At 45.7% G+C, this 20,491-nt stretch overlaps 1 protein-coding gene and 1 long non-coding RNA gene across 12 annotated transcripts in view; one reads left to right on the top strand and one right to left on the bottom strand.

Moving 5' to 3' along the window:
- The window catches only part of LOC105076120 (uncharacterized), a 104,108-nt gene extending 102,338 nt beyond the window's left edge, over nucleotides 1-1,770 (bottom strand). For 10 of the 11 annotated variants that reach the window (XR_012506954.1, XR_012506964.1, XR_012506963.1 and 7 more), the window contains exon 1: nucleotides 1,521-1,770. This is a non-coding gene — a long non-coding RNA (uncharacterized LOC105076120). The remainder of the gene's footprint in view (nucleotides 1-1,520) is intronic. The other variant, XR_012506957.1, reaches the window with a different exon arrangement.
- Nucleotides 1,771-3,161: 1,391 nt separating this feature from the next.
- On the top strand, nucleotides 3,162-19,254 carry DDX18 (DEAD-box helicase 18). Its single transcript, XM_010964139.3, has 14 exons — nucleotides 3,162-3,319; nucleotides 4,862-5,326; nucleotides 7,410-7,550; nucleotides 8,683-8,818; nucleotides 9,185-9,285; nucleotides 9,394-9,593; nucleotides 9,687-9,801; nucleotides 12,118-12,257; nucleotides 13,116-13,277; nucleotides 13,580-13,732; nucleotides 14,442-14,555; nucleotides 15,937-15,993; nucleotides 16,304-16,481; nucleotides 17,502-19,254. Exons 1-14 carry the CDS (start codon nucleotides 3,235-3,237, stop codon nucleotides 17,642-17,644), a joined length of 2,190 nt encoding a protein of 729 aa, XP_010962441.1. The 5' UTR covers nucleotides 3,162-3,234; the 3' UTR covers nucleotides 17,645-19,254.
- Nucleotides 19,255-20,491: the final 1,237 nt, after the last annotated feature.

Below are 20,491 nucleotides of genomic sequence, written 5' to 3'. Positions count from 1 at the left end.
TTTTCATTTTACAAACACTTGTCTGAGGTTTAAGGATCACAAATGAAATTGAAAGAACGTTACGGGTAAGGCATGGTCCATGTTAAATTTAAGAATTTCTAGCAGGCAGGTAAAAGGCAGCATCTCTGCTCCCTGCTCTGTCTGCCGCTAGCCCAGTGCACGTGCACAGCGGGTACTGAACCAGGAACTCATTCCCAACCCCACTCCCAGATGAGGGTGTTGCCCTGTCACAGGCTTCCCTTATCACCAGCCTCCCTTGGTTGTTTAACTGTCTATCTTTTCCACGGAAGCCCTGTAAGCTCCAAGAAGATGGCCATGTCGATCCTGGCCCACAATGCTCTTCCTGGAACTTAGCACACAGCAATCACATACTCCTAGCACCAACATGTCAGGAAATAAGTGTTCAATAAGTGAATAATAGAGAAAGGAATATATTCTGGGGAGGGAGATATCTGAAATGGGAAGCCCAAGCAAAAAGTTTTAAGGACTTAAACCTATAATGAACAGGTACTAAAACAGACTCTAGCAGTGAGGGGCCAAAGGATTTTCAGAGGCATGTGATTACTTGCCACTTCCCCAAACTTCACAGGTAATTTTCTTAAGTCCATTCCAATGATACTTACTTGTTGACCAGACCTGGTCTGGGAAATGCACTCTATTAAAACTCCCACCCCCGGTTTTGAGAGAAGATGCAAGGTTATCATTTCCTATCCCTTTCCTAAAATCTGGGAGGGGTGGGGAGGGGATGGAATCACTAGCCTTTTATCTGTCAACTGAAAGGTTGTCAATCCCTAAAATTTAGCATTTCCAAGCACCTTCAGGGAACATGGGAGATACGCTAATTGTTGCACCTAAGAGTGATGGTTGTGAATTTCAAAGTCACAGACCCAACACTCAGATGTGCAATCATGTGAAAATGTTACCAAGTCCAAGCTGGTTCTGCACACTGCAGGACAGGTCAATAAAACGGGAGACGAAATGTTGGGGCAAGGAATACCAACTTTACTGGGAAAGCTGGCAGCCTGAGAAAACCATCTTCCCCAAGTCAGAATTCAGGCTCCTTTTATACTAAAAAGTGGTGGGAGTGTGGTTGTTTGTTGCAAACTTTCTGGTGTCGGAACCCTTTGTTCTTGCAGATGGCTCAGGTCAGGGTGTCCCTGTAAATCTATAATGAAACAAATGTTATTTTCTGTCCTGCAACTTTTTATCTTTCTATGAATGGGAAAGTGTTATACCGCTCAGGGCCTTGAGAATAGGTGATCCTGTATGTTTCAGACTCCAGGCAACATTCTTTTATGAAAGGTGCAGAACCAGTACAGAAAACAGAGCACAGTGTTAGAGCCAAAGGAACAGATCTAATATGAAGTCAGATTTGTTCTTTTCTTTGCAAAAATATATTATGTAAAATGGAGACACAAACAGATACGTATGCATATTCTGTGCTCTTGTATGTGACAGTCAGGTGTGGCCACAAGAGTTGAACAGGAGAGACTCAAGAAAACATAGTCTATTATACTCACGGGTCCTAGAAATAGAAGGCATGTCAAACCATGCAAGGCCACCGGGAAAAGCACCAGCATCTGATAAAGGCAGAAGGGGCAGAACCACAGGGAGAGACTAGGTCAAGACTTGTTTGGTGTGTCCTCAAGAAAAGCGAGGCAAGGCAAAATAAACACTTTGGGGTTGACTGGTTTGGATAATTTAGATGGATTCTAAGTTGCTTGGTACCTGGCCTTGGGATGATTAAGGCAGAGGAACGTTGTCTCCGGGTACACAGGCCAGATGCAGGAGGTGTGGCTCTGGATTAGTTAGTTTGCATATTTAAAGGCGCACTCCTGACTGAGTCTTTTGCTGGCTCTAAAAACTGGCTAATCCCTGGAGGGGCAATCTCTTTTCAGCCAGAAAGGGTTTTTTTATTTAAGATGTCAAAACTTCATAATATATAAAAAAATTAATATAAACAATACAATGTACATAAACACATATATAAAGACTGATACATATCAATTTAAACAGACACATATATACTTGAACTGAGATGTGTGTTTCTGTGTTATATGCCAGTTTAAATTTCTTTCTCATCCCTTAGCCTGCCTAATCATTAACAACTTAAGCACATCATGGTTTGTTTGTCTCAGTTTTCTAGTCCAATTCAGTGTTTTCTCAGTCGCTTTATTTATGTTCTGTTTAACCTCCCTCCCCAGTTTTCTCCCCCTCCCCTCTTCTCTGCGATTGTGTCTAATCCCCACAGGCTCATGCCCTGACACTCCAGGTGAACAAATCAGCTTTCATTGACTCTTTCAATTATTGTTCAGCTCGAATTGATTATTGCCAAAGGTAACTTGAGCCCATTGGGACCAATTTTGAAAGAAAAATACGAATTTCTGCAAGAACTATCCCAATTTTTTAACGTTGGCAACAATCTTTTTTTTTTTTTTTTTTTAATATACCCTCTCACACACACACAACAATGTCTACTAGCCAGTTAGACTAATTTCTGACCTGGACTCCTACAGGAGCCGTGGGTGACAGCTCTGGGGATTATGAACCTCTGTTTTTCAAACTGCAGCCAATCTATTAATAGTGTAGTAAAATTAATCTAAATGCATGCTAATCAGAACTTTTAATGGACTTGGAATTTAGGAGGAAATGAGTGACATCCATCAAAGGAAAAACATCAGTGTGAAACAAGAGTAAGAATATTGCTTTGAGAAATGTTATATTTAGTGTGGATTACCAAGTACCAAGTGACAGGGAAAGTGTATTTCTCACGAAAGAGAGAGGTCACACAAATTTAGAAACACATATATGTATGAAATTTAGGTATTACTCAATTTAAATCATCCAGGATCCAAAGAGGGTAGGAACATAAAAATGGAGACTCCCTAAGGCTCTGTGTTCAGCCTTGATTCTTCACTATTTCCACTGGGGAAACTCAAACGGCCAAATCGCCCCAGTACGCGGACAGCTCAGGCGCGATGGGAACCCGGTGCAGGGCCGGGCCTCCGCTCCCCTAGAGGGCGTTCCAAAGAATCCGTTCTCCAAGGGTACGACGCGCAGGCGCCCGGAAGCATTTCCGACCGGACACATTTCCTTTCTGCCTACCGTAAGCGTTTCTGCGATACATTTCCTGTTGGCTCAACTGCGCACGTGCGGTCTGGAAGGAAGTGACGTCACTCCAGAGCGCTGAGGAGCCAGGTTGTGGCCCCACCGTGAAGGCGCTTCACCGACAACATGTCTCATTTACCGATGAAACTTTTACGCAAGAAGATCGAGAAGCGGAACCTCAAATTGCGACAGCGAAACCTGAAGCTACAGGGTGAGATACGCGCGCGGAGTGTGGCGGCGGCCAGGGTTGCGGAGGGAGCCCGCACGTGGGCCGTGACGCGCGGCGGCTGCTGCGGGCGCCGCGGCGCGGGTGGCGGAGCCCTGCGGCCCCGGTGGAGCGCCGGCAGCTTCCCCCGGAGCACGCACGCTTGCGGGGCGCGGAAGGCAGCCCGGGCGGCCTCGAGTCGGGTCCGGTGCAGGCGCCCACTCTCCGCGTGGCCCCAGATGCGCCCCTGACCTTTCTGAGCGGCGGTTCCTCCTTAGAGTTTGTGCAGGAGGCTTCTTGAGGTCCTTCCCAGGCTTCCAGCAGCAATTCCGATTAAACCTGCCTGCTCCACTTCCACCCTCCCCTTTCTGCCTCCCTCACCAGCTTCAGGCACCACCTCATTCCCCCCAGCCCCCAGTTCTCATTTCCAGTCAGACACGTGGGACTTTCTCACCTCTACGCCTGTCCCTTTCTCCCCATCTAGTTCATGTCTATATCGCTTGGAAACAAGCCAAGCATCATTTTTCACAAAGCGTTCCTGATCCCGTTGCTTTCCTCTGCTCTCCACTCTATCCAAACTCCTGTAGAACTTCCTCACGTTCAGCTCCCCAATTGCTTTCTATGCTCTCTTGCCCTGCCTTCCCGTCACTTCTAATTTTACGTTATGAATTTCTTGAGAGCTTCTACAAATTTGCATCCTTAGCACATACTGACATGAAAAGGATTTTACATGAACGTCACTTTTTTCTCCTACCTCATTTGCAGTCCTAGTTTCCTGATAGTGAACCAGACGTCCTGAAGTTGTTCATGTTAACCTTTTTAGGTTCTGTGTAACGGGTAAACCCCTAGGTCAGTGTTGGAGGCATAATGCCTTACCCTAGTCAATTTCAATAGATCAGTTGACTGAAAAAAAAATCTTGGAGGAGAAAAGAGATGTGTGGGTTTTAAGAATAATGTTTTTGAAATTCCCTTAGATTTTCATTTCCTACAGAATAATAAAGCATTACTAACTATTTCTGGGTATTTAAAGGTGAGAATTAAAAGATGCCACTAACTTTTTCTATATATAAACAGAAACTTCGGTAAAGACATTTTTAGTTATTTATATATGATAAACATTGGGACAGATAAGTGGTTTCATAGGCAGAATTTTCAGTTTATTGATGCCTAGGAAAGTATATTTATCAAATACCTAACATTACAATGTATATTTTGTAACTACCATTTTCTGGCCTTATCTGTTTAAATATTTCACCTCATTGAAGTTTTCTTGTTCTGGACTCTTAACTCCTTACAGACAGAGATGTGGTTTTTTGAAGTTAAGAAATCAATGCAGCTTTCCCTTTTTCAGCATTGTTACTTAAAAAAAATTTTGTACCTGTCCTGTAGTAGAACACTGTAAAATTGGAAGTGGTTTTAACGTACGTGACAAGGAAGTAAAAAGTTAAATCATTTCAGTCCTGGTAGCCATGAAATTTCTCATTTGGGATTCTAGTGTTTTTAAGTAAATCTCTCCTTTGTCACAGTGTGTGTTCTGTTTCTTAACAGGGGCCTCCAGTGTGAGCCTTTCAGAAACTCAAAATGGAGATGTGTCTGAAGAAACAGTGGGAGGTGGAAAAGTTAAGAAGTCTTTAAAACAGTCTATGAATGTGGGCTTGTCAGAAGCTCAAAATGGAGATGTATCTAAAGAAACAGTAGGTGGTAGAAAAGTTAAAAAATCCCTGAAACAGTCTATGAATGAGGGCTTGACAGTAACCCCAAATGGAGACATATCTAAAGAAGCAGTAGGAGTTGGAAAAGTTAAAAAATCCATGAAATCGTCTGTGAATGCAGGCTTGTCAGAAGCCCAAAATGGAGATGTAGCTAAAGAAACAGTGGGAAAAGTAAAAGTTAAAAAATCCTCCAAGGAATCTACCATACTGACCAGTGAGGAAGCAGCGATGCAGTCTCCCAATTCAGATTCAAAAAAGAAGAAGAAGAAAAAGAGAAAAATGGTGGATGATGCTGGCCCTGGTACGTGCTTTGTTTGCTTTGAACTTAAGCCATTCAGTGTTTTATACTTATCTTTCTGCCTTTCCTCTGTTACTTTGTCCAGATCACGTGCAAGACTCCGCCATACTCACGGGCGTACTGGAAACTAGTCTGGTAGCTAAAGGAAGCGTTGGTGGGGGTGCATTTTAAGTTTTCTCAAGTTACCTAGTGACATGTCATGTCTAACAACCTTGAAGAAAACCTCGCTCTTAAATAAGAATCTCCTTAGAATGACAGAAATGTGCTCTTTTTGGCAGTTAACTGGGCTTTTGTGATGAACAGCACATACTATGATGTAGGATTTTAGGTTTACGTATTTGCAGAGAGAGTTGTGGGTTGCTGTCATGGAAGAAATCTTGGTTGATGGTAAGATCTATCTTCTTGGGTCCTTATGGATCAAAGGACTTTGCATTTACCTGTATTTTGCCCCATTTCTTTTTCCTATAAATTTCTGCCTTTGAAAGGAGACTTTGTTTTAATTTGGATACGCAAGATGTATAACTAGCAGTTAGAAGACGTCTGAATAAACGGAACTTTAATTTCCAAGCGAGTAGAATGGCCAGGATAGTGTTGGGGCTGAGTGGGGGGCAGCGGCGCTGTATTGTTTCGGAAGATGTTTGGATATGAATAAGCTTAGGTGAAAGAGTAGGCATCTTAACTGAGATGTGAGCAAGCAGAGATTTCCAGAGAGGATAGAACAGGTGTCAGCAGACTAGTCCGCCTTTTTGGCTGTTTTTGCAAATAAAGCTTTATTGGAACACCGCAGTGCCCATTTGTCTACTTGTCCTTTGTGGTGACAGAGACCCCATGGCCTGCAAAGACTAAAATGGTTATTTGGCCCCTTAAAGAAAAAGTTTGCCAGCACCTGGGTTAGCATATCTATTCAGCTCCTATCTGAAATAAAGGTTTCATTTAGAAAAGAGCTCTGAATTTTCCAAACATGCATGGCTGTCTGTTTGCTGCCTATATGCTATAGCACACCTGGAAGTTATGAGAAATTGTTTAAAGAAACAGTGAAACAAGATAGAGAAAAGCATAAGGATTTGTCATTACGGTTTTGATTTAAAGTGATTGTAACCCTATTCTAGAATTATTAGTGCCTTTAAGAATCTTGTTCTGAGTGTGCCTAAGGGAATGATAGTACAGGGCTGGGAGTTTAACTCCTATTGGGAACCTTTGAGTGACCAGCTGATGATACCTGTGGCCTTTGAACGTGTGGGTCTCGCAGAGTTGACCATCTCCCAGGAGGGTGGTGGTAAGGCCCAAGGAAGAGGCCAGTCCTGGGCTACGGAGAGTCCTGAGTTCTGGTGTAAGTCAGTTCTCTTCTGACTAACATCACTAATGCCGTAAAGGTATGGAAGCCCCAGCATGGTGGCTGACCCATTTGACCCAGAGTGGAACACTTAAGAGTGTGACGGTTTGTCTCTGGAAAGGTAACTTAGACGACTATGTCATGAAAGTTGTGAATGTCCAAATAAAAAGCCATCCGGCCTTCCCTTTCCTCCCCCCAACTGCTGACATTCGGGGAACAGGCCAGTTTCTGTCCAGCTAAGTAGATTGTCGTGCTTGGCTTTGAGGTTTATCTCTGGTAACATGAAGAGTCTTTGGTGTTTCTGTTCATCTTTTTTTAAAAATTAGCTTTTATAGAAACTATGTTTAATAGAGTAGGAGGAAAAATTGATGCTTGTTATGAGTTTTTTAAAAAAAATTAATCACATACCCTTGAATTTTTTCCTCAGTGAAGTTTATAGACTTGGGTGTGATGAGTATACTTAAATAGTTTAGTTCAGCTTATGAAAGAATTTCTTGGTTGCTTAAGATGGTGTAATATATTAAGAAGCCTTAAAAATAAAGTTTTGTTGGCAAGCCTACATGTCCCCCCAGGTTTTTTAATGTAACCAAATTTTTAATCATGAAGAAGAGATTCTTGGCAAATTAAAACTGGAAATGTGTTAAGCTTTTGCATATCCGGCTGTTTGCATCATACATCTTTTATTCTGTGATCTCATTTGGTATTTTTATTTTAAGAAAAAATGGGGGGGGGGCTTTGTCTTTTAAACCAAAGATACTAAAAAAGCAAAAACTGAAGACAAAGGAGACTCTGAAGACAATGGCCAGGCTCCTGAGGAAACAGAAGACAGTGTGGAGAAGCCAGAGGACGGGGACAATGGCAGCGAGGTGCCCAGCCTGCCCCTGGGACTGACAGGTAACTTTCAGGGCATTTTCTAGAGTGTCACGCCTCCCTGGGTTGTGCAGTTTGGAGGTTCAGTGGTGATATTTGATTTACCTGGAAAAAACAAGCATTGACAGGAAATGATTTTACATCCAAGTGCTGCTTTTTGTCTTCCATTCTGTGTGCCTTTGTTCTGATGGTTTCTTTCTCTATTTTTCCTTTTTCTTTATTCCTAACACTAAATATTTTAACATACGCCCAAACAGCTCTTGGGGTCCTTCCTCTGTTCCTTTGGTTTGCCACTTTCTCAGGCTCATTCCACGCTGTAGTGGGAAGATCACTGGCCTGGAAGCTGGAGAGCAGAGGTTTAACACTGGTTCGGTTAGTAAAGAGAGGGATGGAATTAACGTCACGGAGGGGCTTGTGCCAGGGTCACCTCCTTTGGCCTCTGTTTCTTTACAATAAAAAGTCAAGAGTTTAGACCAGAATCAGTTGCTCCAACCAGGAATGTCTGGACTTTACTCAAGTTGTTTGGTTGGAGTTTTTGGTTTGTTGAAATATTGAGACTTGCTTTAATCGCAGTTGCAGAGGTTATGGCAGTGGTTCTCAACCAGGGCAGTTTTGCCTCCCAGGTAGGGTGACCAGCTCATCTCAGTTAAGCATTCAAAGTCCTGCATCCTGTAAACCTCCTCTGTCCCCGGCAAACTGAGGGTTGGCAGCCAGCATGTCTGGTTGTCAGAACTGGAGGCGGGTTTCTGGCATCTAGTGGGTAGAGGTCAGAGATGCCACAGAACATAAACATATCATTCCTCTCTGAACTCTCCCCCTGCACTCCCATCCCCACCCCCACCCCGCCTTGACATGTTCATTCCATGCAAGTCCCTTGATGGTACCTCCTCTCCTTCCCTTATGATTTTGTTACAGTGTGGGCTCTGGGCTTTGAGTCCCACAGCCATCAGCAGTGGAGAGGCTTCGAAAGTGTGGGGTCTTTATCTTGGTGCTATATGGTAATGGCTGGGGTTTTGTCTTTTCTTACTGGAAGAAGCTTTTCTAAGCTAGACACCAGCCCAGCAAGGCTTTCCCCTCAGCAGAACTCGTGTGGGTAACTAGAGCAGGCTCGCTATGGAGAGAAGCTAAATTTGCTAATGAGAAATGATCTTTTTAGGAGCTTTTGAGGATACTTCATTTGCTTCGCTATCTAATCTTGTTAATGAGAACACTCTGAAGGCAATAAAAGAAATGGGCTTCACAAACATGACTGAAATTCAACATAAAAGTATCAGACCGCTTCTGGAAGGCAGGTATGATTAACATTGAGGTTCAGCCATTAGTGTCTGTTTTTAGTGCTCGTACTTTGGAAAGAAAATACCAGTGTGTTCTGTTGGTTTTGGACTGTGTTGGGTAATATATCCAGCCTTCATTATAGGTTTTAGGTTATTTACCGAGATTTGGAGATAAGTGTTGACTTTTGCTTTTAGCACAATTCTTACTTCTGAGTTAAGTGTTTGACCTACATATTTGATTTCAGCAATTGAGAAGTTAGGGACTTTGTTCTTGTTACGATCTAGGCTTGGTGCCTGCTGCGTGTGTGACGGCACGTGGTGGGCAGTCAGTAAATACTTGTAAGTAGACTGAGCGTCTCTCTCCTTTTCCTTTTTAACGTGTAGGGATCTTCTAGCAGCTGCAAAAACAGGCAGTGGCAAAACTCTGGCATTTCTTATCCCCGCAGTTGAACTCATTGTGAAGTTGAAGTTCATGCCCAGGAATGGTAAGCCCGTGGTCCGATTGTCTCTGCCAGTGTCTCACTGGAGCTCTTAATGGACTCATGGTGATGACCGCAGTTTGACTTTCACCGGAATCATTGTTTGCTTTCTAGGAACAGGAGTCCTGATTCTCTCACCTACCAGGGAGCTGGCCATGCAGACTTTCGGTGTTCTTAAAGAGCTGATGACACACCACGTTCACACATACGGGTTAATAATGGGCGGCAGTAACAGGTCTGCCGAAGCACAGAAACTTGCCAATGGGATCAACATCATTGTGGCCACGCCAGGCCGTCTGCTGGACCACATGCAGGTGAGAGGACGCTGTCTGTAGTGCCCGTCTTTTGTCTCGTGTGAAACATACACTTGACGGCTAACAGTTGTTCCTTGTCCTTTGTCTTGTTAGAACACCCCGGGGTTTATGTATAAAAACCTACAGTGTCTGGTTATTGATGAGGCTGATCGTATCTTGGATGTTGGGTTCGAAGAGGAATTAAAGCAAATTATTAAACTTCTGCCAAGTAAGTAGGTAGCATCTGCACGTGGGTTGCAAATAGCTGTTGGCAATAGGTGAGAGTTTTTCCTATATGAGAACTATTAATGCCAGAATTCTAATATAGCCGAGTAGTGGTGCCAGTCAACCTTAGAGGTAGTTTGCAATTCAAGCGCCAGTCTTATTAGCAACTTAATACAGCGGTTTTGCTCTATGAACGGTTACAGTGCAAGTCAAGCAGTCCTAACGTACGTCTCATTCCACTCTCATCTTACTTTCTCTTCCCTCATCTCCCAGGTGGCTGTTGACCATTGCCTTCTGTTACGTTTGCATTATACCGTGGCTATAGCCCTTGCAGCATTATAAGCTGCTTATAGCTGTAATAAGACCATGGTTCAGTGCAGTATGTGGTTTTAATGCTTTATTGAGGTATGATTGACTGTATAATCCGTACCTACTTTAAATACACGATTTTGTGGGTGTTGGCCTGTTTACTCCTTGAAACCATCACCGCAGTCAGTTCAGCAGACTTTTCCATTCCCCTGCGAAGTTTCTTTGTGTGCCTTCTTAACTCCTCCCTGTGACTCTCAGCGGCAGCGCCGTCACCGCTTCCGACAGCTCCTCGTGTCTCTCCCACAGGAGACCGTCCATCTGCTTTCTGTCAGCCTGGGTCACGGTGTCCAGGGATTTCTGTGGATGGACCCATACAGTATGACTCTCCTTTTGTCTGGCTCCTTGTGCTCAGCTAATGCTTCTGTGACTGACCCGTGCCATTCCACGTATGAGTGGTTCTTTGCTTTATTCCTCAGTGCGTTCTAGTACATAAATGTGCCACAGCTTGTTTATTGATCCATTTAACTGCTGATGTACGGTTGTGTCATTTACAGTTTTAGCTGCTGTAAGGAAAGTTGCTGTGAACATTCATCTACAGCTCTTCTCACGGGCATGTGTTCCCCGTACTGTAGGGTAATTACCTAGGAGTGGAGGGGCTGGTGTGTGTTTGTCTGGTGCCGTTCTCCATTCCTGTCAGCGGTGTATAGAAGCTCTGGTTCTTCCTAGTATGTCTTGAAATTAGGCAATGTGACCCCCCAGCTTTGTTCATTTTCAAAATTATGTTGGCTGTTCTTATCTTCTGCATATCTGTGTGAATTTCAGAGCCAGTGCGTCAGTCTCTGCACTTTCAGGGGCTCGGTTGGGATTGTGCTGAATGCAGATCATCGTTAAGAGACAGCATTGACCCATTCAGCACATGGATGAGGTGTATCTTCATTTGTTAGCTCCCTGATTTCGCTCAGCAGTGGTCCAGAGTTTTCAGTGTACAGATTTTTTCATGTCTTTTGTTAGATTTATCCCTAAATCTTTCATTAAAATTTTAATTTCAAAATGTTCGTGGCTTATATATACAAATACAGTTGATTTTCGCATATTGTTTTTTATCCAGGAAGTTACTTACTGCTATATCCAACTGGGTTGTCCAGTAGGACCCTCCAAATGCAGCTAGTTGTTAGATTTTCTGTAGAGACAATCATGTCATCTACAAATAAAAAAATAAATAAAATTCTCCACTTAATTGTCTCCTTGCCTGACTGCACTGGCCAGAACCCCCCGAACAGTACTGAATAGAACTGGCAAGAGAAGACAGTGTTGTCTTATTCCCAGTCTTAGGCGGGAAAGCATTTGGTCTTCACCGTTAAGGGTGACATTAGCTGTAGGTTTTTGGTAGATGCTCTTTCTCAGACTGAGGATGATCCTTTCTATTCCTAGTTTTGCTGAGACTTTTCTTAAATGAGAAATAAATGTTAAATTTCTAGTCTGTTAATATGGCAGATTATACTGGTTAATTTTTAAACCTGTAACCAACCTGCATTCCTGAATAAACTCCTCTTGGTCATGATGCATTATCCTTTATATGTATTTCTGGACTCGCTTCGCTAAAATTGTGTTAAAAGTGTGAGTTGGTGAGTTAGCACTTTACAGTGTCCTGGAGAGTTTATGAAGTACTGGAAATATTTCTTCCTAAAATGTTTGATAGAATTCACCAGCAGAGGCCATTGGGGCTGGAGTCTTTATGTGAAGATTTTAACCATAATTTCTTTAATAAGATACAAGGCTGTTCAGGCTGTTTGTTTTTGAGTGAGCTTTAACAGTTTCTTTTTCAAGGAAATTGTCCATTTTATCTCAGTTGTCAGATTTATAGCCAGAAAGTTGTTGGTGATATTTTTTCTTACTATCTGCAATGATACCACATCTCTCGTCCCTGATGATTCTTGGAACATTTTGGTTATGAATCGATTCTAAAGAGACCCTGAAAGATTGAGGTTATTTTTATACGGGTGTGTTTCAGCACGCAGACAGACCATGCTCTTTTCTGCCACACAAACGCGGAAGGTTGAAGACCTGGCGAGGATTTCTCTGAAAAAGGAGCCCTTGTACGTTGGTGTTGATGATGACAAAGCTAACGCCACAGTGGATGGTCTTGAGCAGGTACTTGTCAGCACCTTCAGTTTTAAGGCTCTTTGGTGTTTCCCAGCAGATCTGGAGGACCATCTAGAAAGCAAACGGTTAATAAACTTTTAATTCCAATGTGTGAACTTGGGTATTGGGTCTCTGACTCTCCTGGTGTATAGTGTCTTTAACTCTAATTTGATCAGCTCTTTGTCTCTTAACACTGCTTGCCACAGGGTTGGTATTAATACATCACTACCCATTGTAGACAAGTTAAAAGAAAACATGTATTGTTTAATAATCTCTTGCTCTGAGCCATTAGGTGAGTTAGAAGATGGAGAGGCTGCTTTCAAGCATGTAGCTGTGGGAGTGAGGTGATGAAGACCCAAACGAGTTTGCTTAAAAATAGAGCTTTGAGATTGACTCTCTTGATGAATAAAGTATTTTCTGTAACAGTTTAGCTTTAAAGGATTTTGTGGATTTTTTAATTTTTTAAAAATATATTCATCCAGCTTTGTTGTTCTGTTTAGGACAACACACTTAGGCTGTGGTTATGTGACATCTTGCTGGACCTTCCAAGAATGGGTCATTGATACACTCTGAGGGTTCCAGTTAATAGAGACGTTGGTCTTTGATGGCCACAAGAACTTGATAACCAGTGGTCTCAGTAATGTGAAAAGTGCTTCGTATCCAGTGATTGCAGCCGTTACAAGGACTCAAAAGAGCCCAAATGAGTCTTACTTTAGGGATGCTTTGTTACAGCGAAGACAGTAGTTCTGCTGTAGGTGAGGCCTGGCAGTGTGTGCGGTATTCACCTGTGCTCTCCGTCAGATCCTGTTGGTTCGTGAAGCTGCAAGTGTCTGTTGTTTTGTGTCTGTTCTCTTGCACCTCTCGTAGGGATATGTTATTTGTCCCTCGGAAAAGAGATTCCTCCTGCTCTTTACGTTCCTTAAGAAGAACCGGAAGAAGAAGCTCATGGTCTTCTTTTCATCCTGTATGTCTGTGAAATACCACTACGAGTTGCTAAACTACATCGATTTGCCTGTCTTGGCCATTCATGTAAGTGACTGTGATCAGTTTACTAAAACAGGTTGTGTCTATCACATTATATAGATGTTGGGGTTTGAGGCTTCCAGCGTAGTTCTGAGAAGTTTGGGCGGTACTGGGTGGTGGATCCTGTGTGGAGGGAGCTGGGCTGGGGGTGGAGGGAGAGGACCAGAAAGGAGGAAGAGACGCTGTCCCTTGGGGGTGAACCTGAAATAAAGCAGGTTAGTAGTGCCGAGTGCAGGGGTTCCTCATCGAGACCTCCCAGAAGCAGCCCCAAGGTTCCTGTTGTAATGGGTGTCTCACTTTGACTCTAGGGAAGGCAGAAACAAAACAAGCGCACGACCACCTTCTTCCAGTTCTGCAATGCGGATTCGGGGACACTGCTGTGTACAGACGTGGCAGCTAGAGGGCTGGACATTCCTGAAGTCGACTGGATTGTTCAGTATGACCCTCCAGATGACCCCAAGGTAACTGGCATCCTCGGGGTGTCCGAGAATGGCTCTCCGTCAGGGAGTGAACCACCCCGCAGGTTCCCTGACAAGTACCACGTTCCACATTCAAAGGTTTATCCTGTCGTTGTTTGAGTCATGCTTCACTGTACAGGGGCTGCAGTATTTCTCTGCTGCTGATGCCTGTTTAGGGCCTTGGCAGGACCCAGAGAGGGTGTGTGCAGGGAGATCTGAGAGGCGTGGTGGGACCTAGGAATGTTACGGGCTTGGAAGGATCTGTGAAGAGCAGTGGGCCTCAGAAGGATATAAAACTGGCTTACAGAGCCAGATATGATTCTGTAGTACATGTAGTAAAATAAGTTCTGTTGGGTGTTTTCAACAAACAATAGATTATATCGCTGACAGTCAGCCTTAAACATGTTTCCAAAAGCCATTTCGAAGATGAAGCCCACTTAATAGTCATTTGATTAGTTCGTAGAGCTGATGTGAATATCTTGTCCAGCTTTCCTTGGCCCCAGTCATTGCCTTGTTCCCTCTTTGGGGTGTTGCCTGCAGAAGGGGTGGAGGACCAGCTTCGGGGAACGTGGTGACCGGCCATTGCCGGGTCGGGGTCGGGAGCCGTCTCACACCTACTTGCTGACACGCTTGCTCCGCCACCAAGCAAGCTCTGGGGAGGCAGACGGCCCCCGGGCCCAGTGTGCTACCTCAGGTTTTCTGTCCTCCAAAGGAGTACATCCACCGTGTGGGTAGAACAGCCCGGGGCCTGAATGGAAGAGGGCACGCTCTGCTCATCCTGCGCCCGGAAGAACTGGGTTTCCTCCGCTACTTGAAGCAATCCAAGGTAAAGGGCTTTGCTTGGAAAACCTTACACTGGGGGCTGATTCCTGCCGATAGGGGTTGTTTGCCAGGGCAGCTGGCCTTGGGCCCCATTTCTAGGTGTGTCCGAGGAGTCCAGAGTGTCGGGGTGCTGAGGATGGCTGGTCCAGCCGTTCAGCAGATGAGACTGACATGGTTGAAAATGACCCCCATGGCTCGGTGTCTGTGTCCCCCCGTCTCCCGCCTCACTCCCTGCAGCCCTGTCGGAAACCTCCACGCCGAGGCCCCCTCACAGCCGGTGAGGGTGTGCCTCCCGCTCCCTTCTTCTCCACCTGTCTCCCTGCTGGCCCTTTACCTCCCCGAGGCCATGGGGAGCCTGGCCACTCCTGCCTGTTCCTCCTCCTGTCCCTTACTCATCAATTCTGTTTGGCCTTGTGTCTCCCCTGTGTTAACTCTTCACCGTCTCAAGTCTCAGCAGAAAAATAACTTCAGACCTAAACCCACTCCCCCGCCACTCCCTCCAGCGTGGCTCCAGCTTGTCACCATCTTCAATCTGCCATTTTGAAATGTGGTTCACATTTTTTCCATTTACTTTCCACTCATTCTGGTCTCCAGCCCGCCCTAATGTGGCTTCAGCCCCTTTCTTGCTCGGGCTTGTGGACGCTTGTCAGGCCTTCTCTTACGTGGCATTTGCCTCATTGGCCTCCCTGGCAGTGTCCTGCCTGGTGGAGTCTCCTCTGCCAGCCAGCTGGGAACTGTTCCTAGAAACTGCCCTGTGGCCGGGGTGCTTTTGTCCTAGATGTCCTTTCCTGCCTTTCCTGATGGCCCCTGGTTTCAGCTGGCCGCCGTCTCCCCTGGACGGCCACCTCCGGTCTCCTGCCCTCCTTCCCGTGCCTCCAGCATGAGTGCTCGCCGAGCTGTCGTCACTGTCTCCCCCCCGAGGCTGCAGGCTCTCTGAGGGCCGCAGGGCTGTGACGGGGCAGCTGCTCTGTGCCCCCAGCACCTGCACGGGTCTGGCACTCTTGTAGTTACCTAAGAAGTGATGGCTGGTGAGAAATCCTTCCTGAAGGGGTTTGTGGACGGTGGCCTCTGCTGTCACAGGGCCGCTTTCCTGACACGGAGAGAAGGGCTTGTGGTTCGTCTTAACTGGAAGCATCAGGCTTATTGTTCACGTTGTGGTGAGGTCCTTATTTAGAGAAAAGGGCTTCGATGACTCCTTGTCCTTGTCCAGTTTCTCCCCCTTTCTTCCAGGAAGGTCCGTAGCACGGTCACGTGCAATGAGCAGAGGTAAGGTAAGGCTTCTCCACAAGAGGGAGCAAGTGTCTGGCCCAAGGAACCCCCGTCTTCAGTGCCTGGTGAGCAGTGGTGCCGTCCTGGTTACTGATCTTCATGCTTTTGTTTTCTAGGTTCCATTAAGTGAATTTGAGTTTTCTTGGTCCAAAATTTCAGACATTCAGTCTCAGGTATGCAGTGGGCGGGCGGGGGAGGTCACTCCAGCGCCACCTCTGTAGTGTCTCATTGCCCGTGTCCTCTGGGTCTCCCTCTTCATAAAGCGAGCAGTTCGGCCTGTGTGAGGGGTGGGTTCCTGGCTGCACTGCCCACCACGCCCCTTGCTGTCTGCCTCATTTCAGTCCATATCTTGCGAGAACTTTGTCACCATTCTCACTTGATTTTGCAAATATTACAAAGCTTGGAGCAAGTGTAGTGGAAGAAGTGTTTTATATGAAATGTGCTTTTTTATTTTATTAAAACCAGTATGTCTTCCTGTTTCAGCTTGAAAAACTGATAGAAAAGAACTACTTCCTTCACAAGTCAGCCCAAGAGGCGTATAAGTCATACATCCGAGCGTATGATTCCCACTCTCTGAAGCAGATCTTTAACGTTAATAACTTAAATTTGCCTCAAGTTGCTCTGTCATTCGGTTTCAAGGTGCCTCCTTTTGTTGACCTGAGTATCCTTTTCTTTGTGGTTGTGAATTCATCCAGGAACTCGGGGACAGAAGCTTGACAGGGGCACTGGGGCTTAGCACTTGGGTGGGTGTGCGCTCTGGCTGAGGCCTGGGGGCCCAGGCGTTCATCCTGCTCACTGCCCGTGTGTCAGTGCCCGCCTGGGGTGGGCAGGGATTCAGGTCAGGGTGGAGACTGCAGAAACAAGACCATTCATGATTTAGACTTTAAAAAAGGCAAAGGAATTGAAGTGGAAGATTGCGGAGGGGGGAGTTGTACATTCTGGAGAGAGGCTTGGGGTAAAATGGCAGGGCCAGGCGGGTGTTAGCTTCCCTGTACAGGGCACACAGGAGCAGGACACCCTGAAGAAGCTGAAGGAGTTTATCCTCGCAGAGCCACTGGAGCATTTCCTACAAGGAAGTTGCAGGATCAGCAAAAGAGAGTAAAAGAAGTGCTACTCAAGATAAAAGGCAGAGGACTCCCCTCTGGCTGCTTTGTTGGGGTTTAGAACGCGTGCTTCACTGCACACAAGCCAGAGCGAGGCCTGCTCGTGAACACGATGGTCGTAACTGCCGAGGGGACCAGAGGACCAAGTTTGGGGTGGCTGTCCCCATCGTGGGCTTGGAGTGAGCTTCCAGTCCCGTAAAGGGAAGAACAGCTCCTTCCCTTGGCAAAGCCCTCCTGATCAGCTCTGAGCAGGGGCAAAGGTCATTTGGACACTGAGGGTAATTTTTAATGTGTCCCTACAAACTTGCTGATTAACCTCATAACTCCCTATAAGTAAGTGTCTTCTGCTTCCTTGCGGGGAGAAAATAACTAATCTAACTAGTACTGGGCTTAAAAATCACACCTGTTTCAGTCCAGGGTCACATGGCCACTCCTGATTGTCGGGAATGTCACCCATGTTCGTGGTTCAGGGAGGTCGGGGGGGGGGCCAGTGGTACACAGCCGGCGGTTCTCCTGTGGGTGGTACCTCGGAGCTCATTGCCTGTGTGTTGCTTGATTTCCTTAACGTTCACCTTCAGACGTGAACAGCAATGACGGCAAACTTAAAAAGAGAGGAGGCGGCGGTGGGTTCGGCTACCAGAAAGCCAAGAAAGTGGAGAAGTCCAAGATCTTCAAACACATTAGCAAGAAACCTTCCGACAGGAGGCAGTTCTCCCACTGAAGGCACACTCCCCCTCCCATCGTGCAGAGCTCTGTCCTGAAGTGGATTTTTTTCCCTTGCTCTGACGAGGGAATTTTGTTGCTCTGGGATTTGGACTGACCTACATGACTGTAAATTGACTTGGGTTGCAGGCGCTGAGCACTGGTATTTCCAGCAGGTCTCCTATTTGGGGATATAAAACATTTGGATATTTCTTGATTGCCCAAGAGCAAGGCAAGGGACCTTTTTAGTCTTTGTGATGACAGAATATTTTTAAGTTTAAATCTTTTTCCCCGAAATTATTATTGTTTTAGTATAACTCTTTTTGTATCTCTCCTCCCTGGTGTCTGAAGACTTGTGGCACGGCTTGCTGTGCCAACCTGCCTTCAAAGGCAAATGACCTAGCACCCTGGACAGGCAGTGGTAGTGGTGGTGGTAATGCAGAAAATTGTCTCGAGTTTGGTTTTTGTTGTTTTTTTTTTTCTTCTGATTTTGGTTGTTTCTTGGACCTTGACCGTGATTCTTGACCCCTCCTGAAAATGCTTCCCTGTAAAAAGGCAGAGGCTCTGGGAAGTACCTTCAGTTAAAGGTGGCACTGATTTTTATAAACACCGGCTTTTAGAACAGTGAATCTTTCTCCTTTTTATGTTTTCAAGAGTAAAAATAGGGGTTGTCTTTATCACTTGAATAAAGTATCCCTAGCAGTCCCAGCATTGGAGGTAGGGCTGAGGGAGAGCTGAGAGTTCTGAGCCTCATTTACAGGTACAATACTCTGCTGTTCTCCATTTGATAACTTGGCAGAATTTTGCTTTTTGTTTTGTTTTTTCTGTTTGTTTTAAGGCATAAAGGGTGGTGACAGTCCTCAGGCAGATTTGTTTGAAGTGTTAGAAGTTTGGTGAGCCCTTCCAAATCTGCAGAGCGCTTAGAGGGCAGAACATCCTTTTGAGAAAAACTGCCTCTTCCAGATCCATGAAAGAAAAATAGATCTATGGTGAAAACTGAAAAGGAACAGAGCAGCAGAGGCAGTGTTTTAGTCAGGTGGGGTTTTTGCTGTAGGAACCCCTGATTTTCTAGTGTGTTTTGTGTCCTGTTTCTAGTGTTTGTAATAATGTAATAACCATTTTGTAGCAATTTAAAACCAAAGCTGCTAGCATCATTTTGCTGTCGTGCAAGTTAATATTCATAGATTCCTATTAAATGTAAGTACACTGAGTATGAAATGTGGAAGAAACTGTCCGGTCAACCGCATTCCGGGAGGAGAAGAAAGGAACGATGCTCTGCATCTGGGCCCCACCACTGTCTCCCCAGCTGCACGTGTCCTGGGTTCAGACCTTGACTGCTGGACTCCTGGCTTCTAATAACTAGTTCTCTTTCCAGTAATTTGGTTTTCTTTTTTGTTTCAGAAATCATGTTTCAAAAAAATACACAAAAGCAAAGAGAAGAGTATTTAATCACTGAACAGAAGTAAATACTGTCAATATTTTGGTACATAACCTTCCAGTGTTTTGTATACATACTTTTAATTTTTTTACCGAAAGTGAAGTAAGGCATCCTCTACTCACTGTTTGTAACCAGGTCATTTCCTAACATGTCATTCTCCTGCGTCATTAAATAATGACATCCGTTTTGTATCTGGTGTGTCCCGTGGTCTGCCTGCACTTGAGTTGTGGACGGTGCGTATCCCAGGCCGGCCCTCCTTGTCTCAGCGTGTCGGTGCCCCCGTCTTGCCATTGTTGACCTCTGCTGTGAGTCAGTCTGGAGATTTTTTGAGAAAAGTATACAGAGAGGAGGTGGAAGGACTGACTGTAATAACGGCAGCTTTCAGGACTTGCCAGGAGCCCCGTGTGATTCTGCGATTCTGCGGGCAGGCCGGTCCAGCCAGGGAACATCCAGACAGCCAACCAGACCTGACCCACCAGGCCCGGGTTCGGGTGCGAGGGAGCCCGTCACGAGAGTCAGATACGAGGGCAGGGCGGCACCACCTGCAAGGCTCACGTGGGCAAGGAGAAGGCGGCCTCAGGTCCCCGCGCTGAGGGCATAGCTGCTGGTGGCATGTGGGGGCCGTTCCCCTGACAAAGGAGGTTAAGCAGCTTCCTCAGGAAGGCCAGGCAGCGTGGGCCAGGAGCCACGCAGACCACTACGTGCAGATAGAAACCTCTGGGTCCTCTGAGCTGCTGGTGGTAAGTCATTCCTATACGTTTATTTTGAGCTTAACTGGCCAGGTTAGTTAAGTAATGCTGAATTCAAAATAACCAGAAAATGATTGTGTTTATTCAGAAATGCAAAATGATTAGAAGTGAGTTCTTTGGGACCGCAGTGCCTGGATTCAGATTCCAACTCTCCCTCTTTTCTGGGCCTATTAAATGAGCAGAACAAAGAAAGTAATAAAACCTACCTCTTGGGCTGGTAAGAACTGAACAAGCTTGCGTGTGGTGTTCAGGCAGGCCCCGGCGTGAAGTGCGTTGTGCCCGTTAGCTGTCTTTACTGGTAACCTGGATCCCGCATGAAAGGCTTGCTGCCGACGGCGTCAGGCACAGGGGCTCACCAGAAATCTGAGCCAGGTTGGGCCTTGTGGAGTACAGACCAAGCGTTCCTGACAGTTTGAATCCCCTGGAATTCTGAAGATGAGACCCAGGTTTTGGGAGGTTCTCCAGCCCTGTGGTACTTTCCTGAGGCCACTGTCCACATAGGTTCATGCAGTTTTCAAGGCTGCTCTGGTTTGTACTGGGTGTTTGGTGGAGGGAACAGTGACTCTGGATAAACCTAAATCTTCGTGAACTACAAGCCTGCTAGGTGCCGGTTACGGCTGAGGACACGGATGTCTGTGGCTGAGTGCCTCTCGGGAGCCTGGTTAGTCTAGAGAAGACA

Source organism: Camelus bactrianus, chromosome 5, assembly GCF_048773025.1.
Source record: "Camelus bactrianus isolate YW-2024 breed Bactrian camel chromosome 5, ASM4877302v1, whole genome shotgun sequence".
Taxonomy (NCBI): Eukaryota; Metazoa; Chordata; class Mammalia; order Artiodactyla; family Camelidae; genus Camelus; species Camelus bactrianus.
Note: the sequence above shows the minus strand (reverse complement) of the source record. Positions and strands in the feature narration are given on the sequence as shown.

Bases quoted from the DNA above. Each gene is read 5' to 3' on its own strand.
- DDX18 (XM_010964139.3), top strand. From the start codon at position 3,235: ATGTCTCATTTACCGATGAAACTTTTACGCAAGAAGATCGAGAAGCGG. The intron at 5,327-7,409 runs GTACGTGCTTTG...TTTAAACCAAAG, and splicing joins GGTGGATGATGCTGGCCCTG to ATACTAAAAAAGCAAAAACT. The intron at 16,482-17,501 runs GTATCCTTTTCT...GTTCACCTTCAG, and splicing joins GCCTCCTTTTGTTGACCTGA to ACGTGAACAGCAATGACGGC.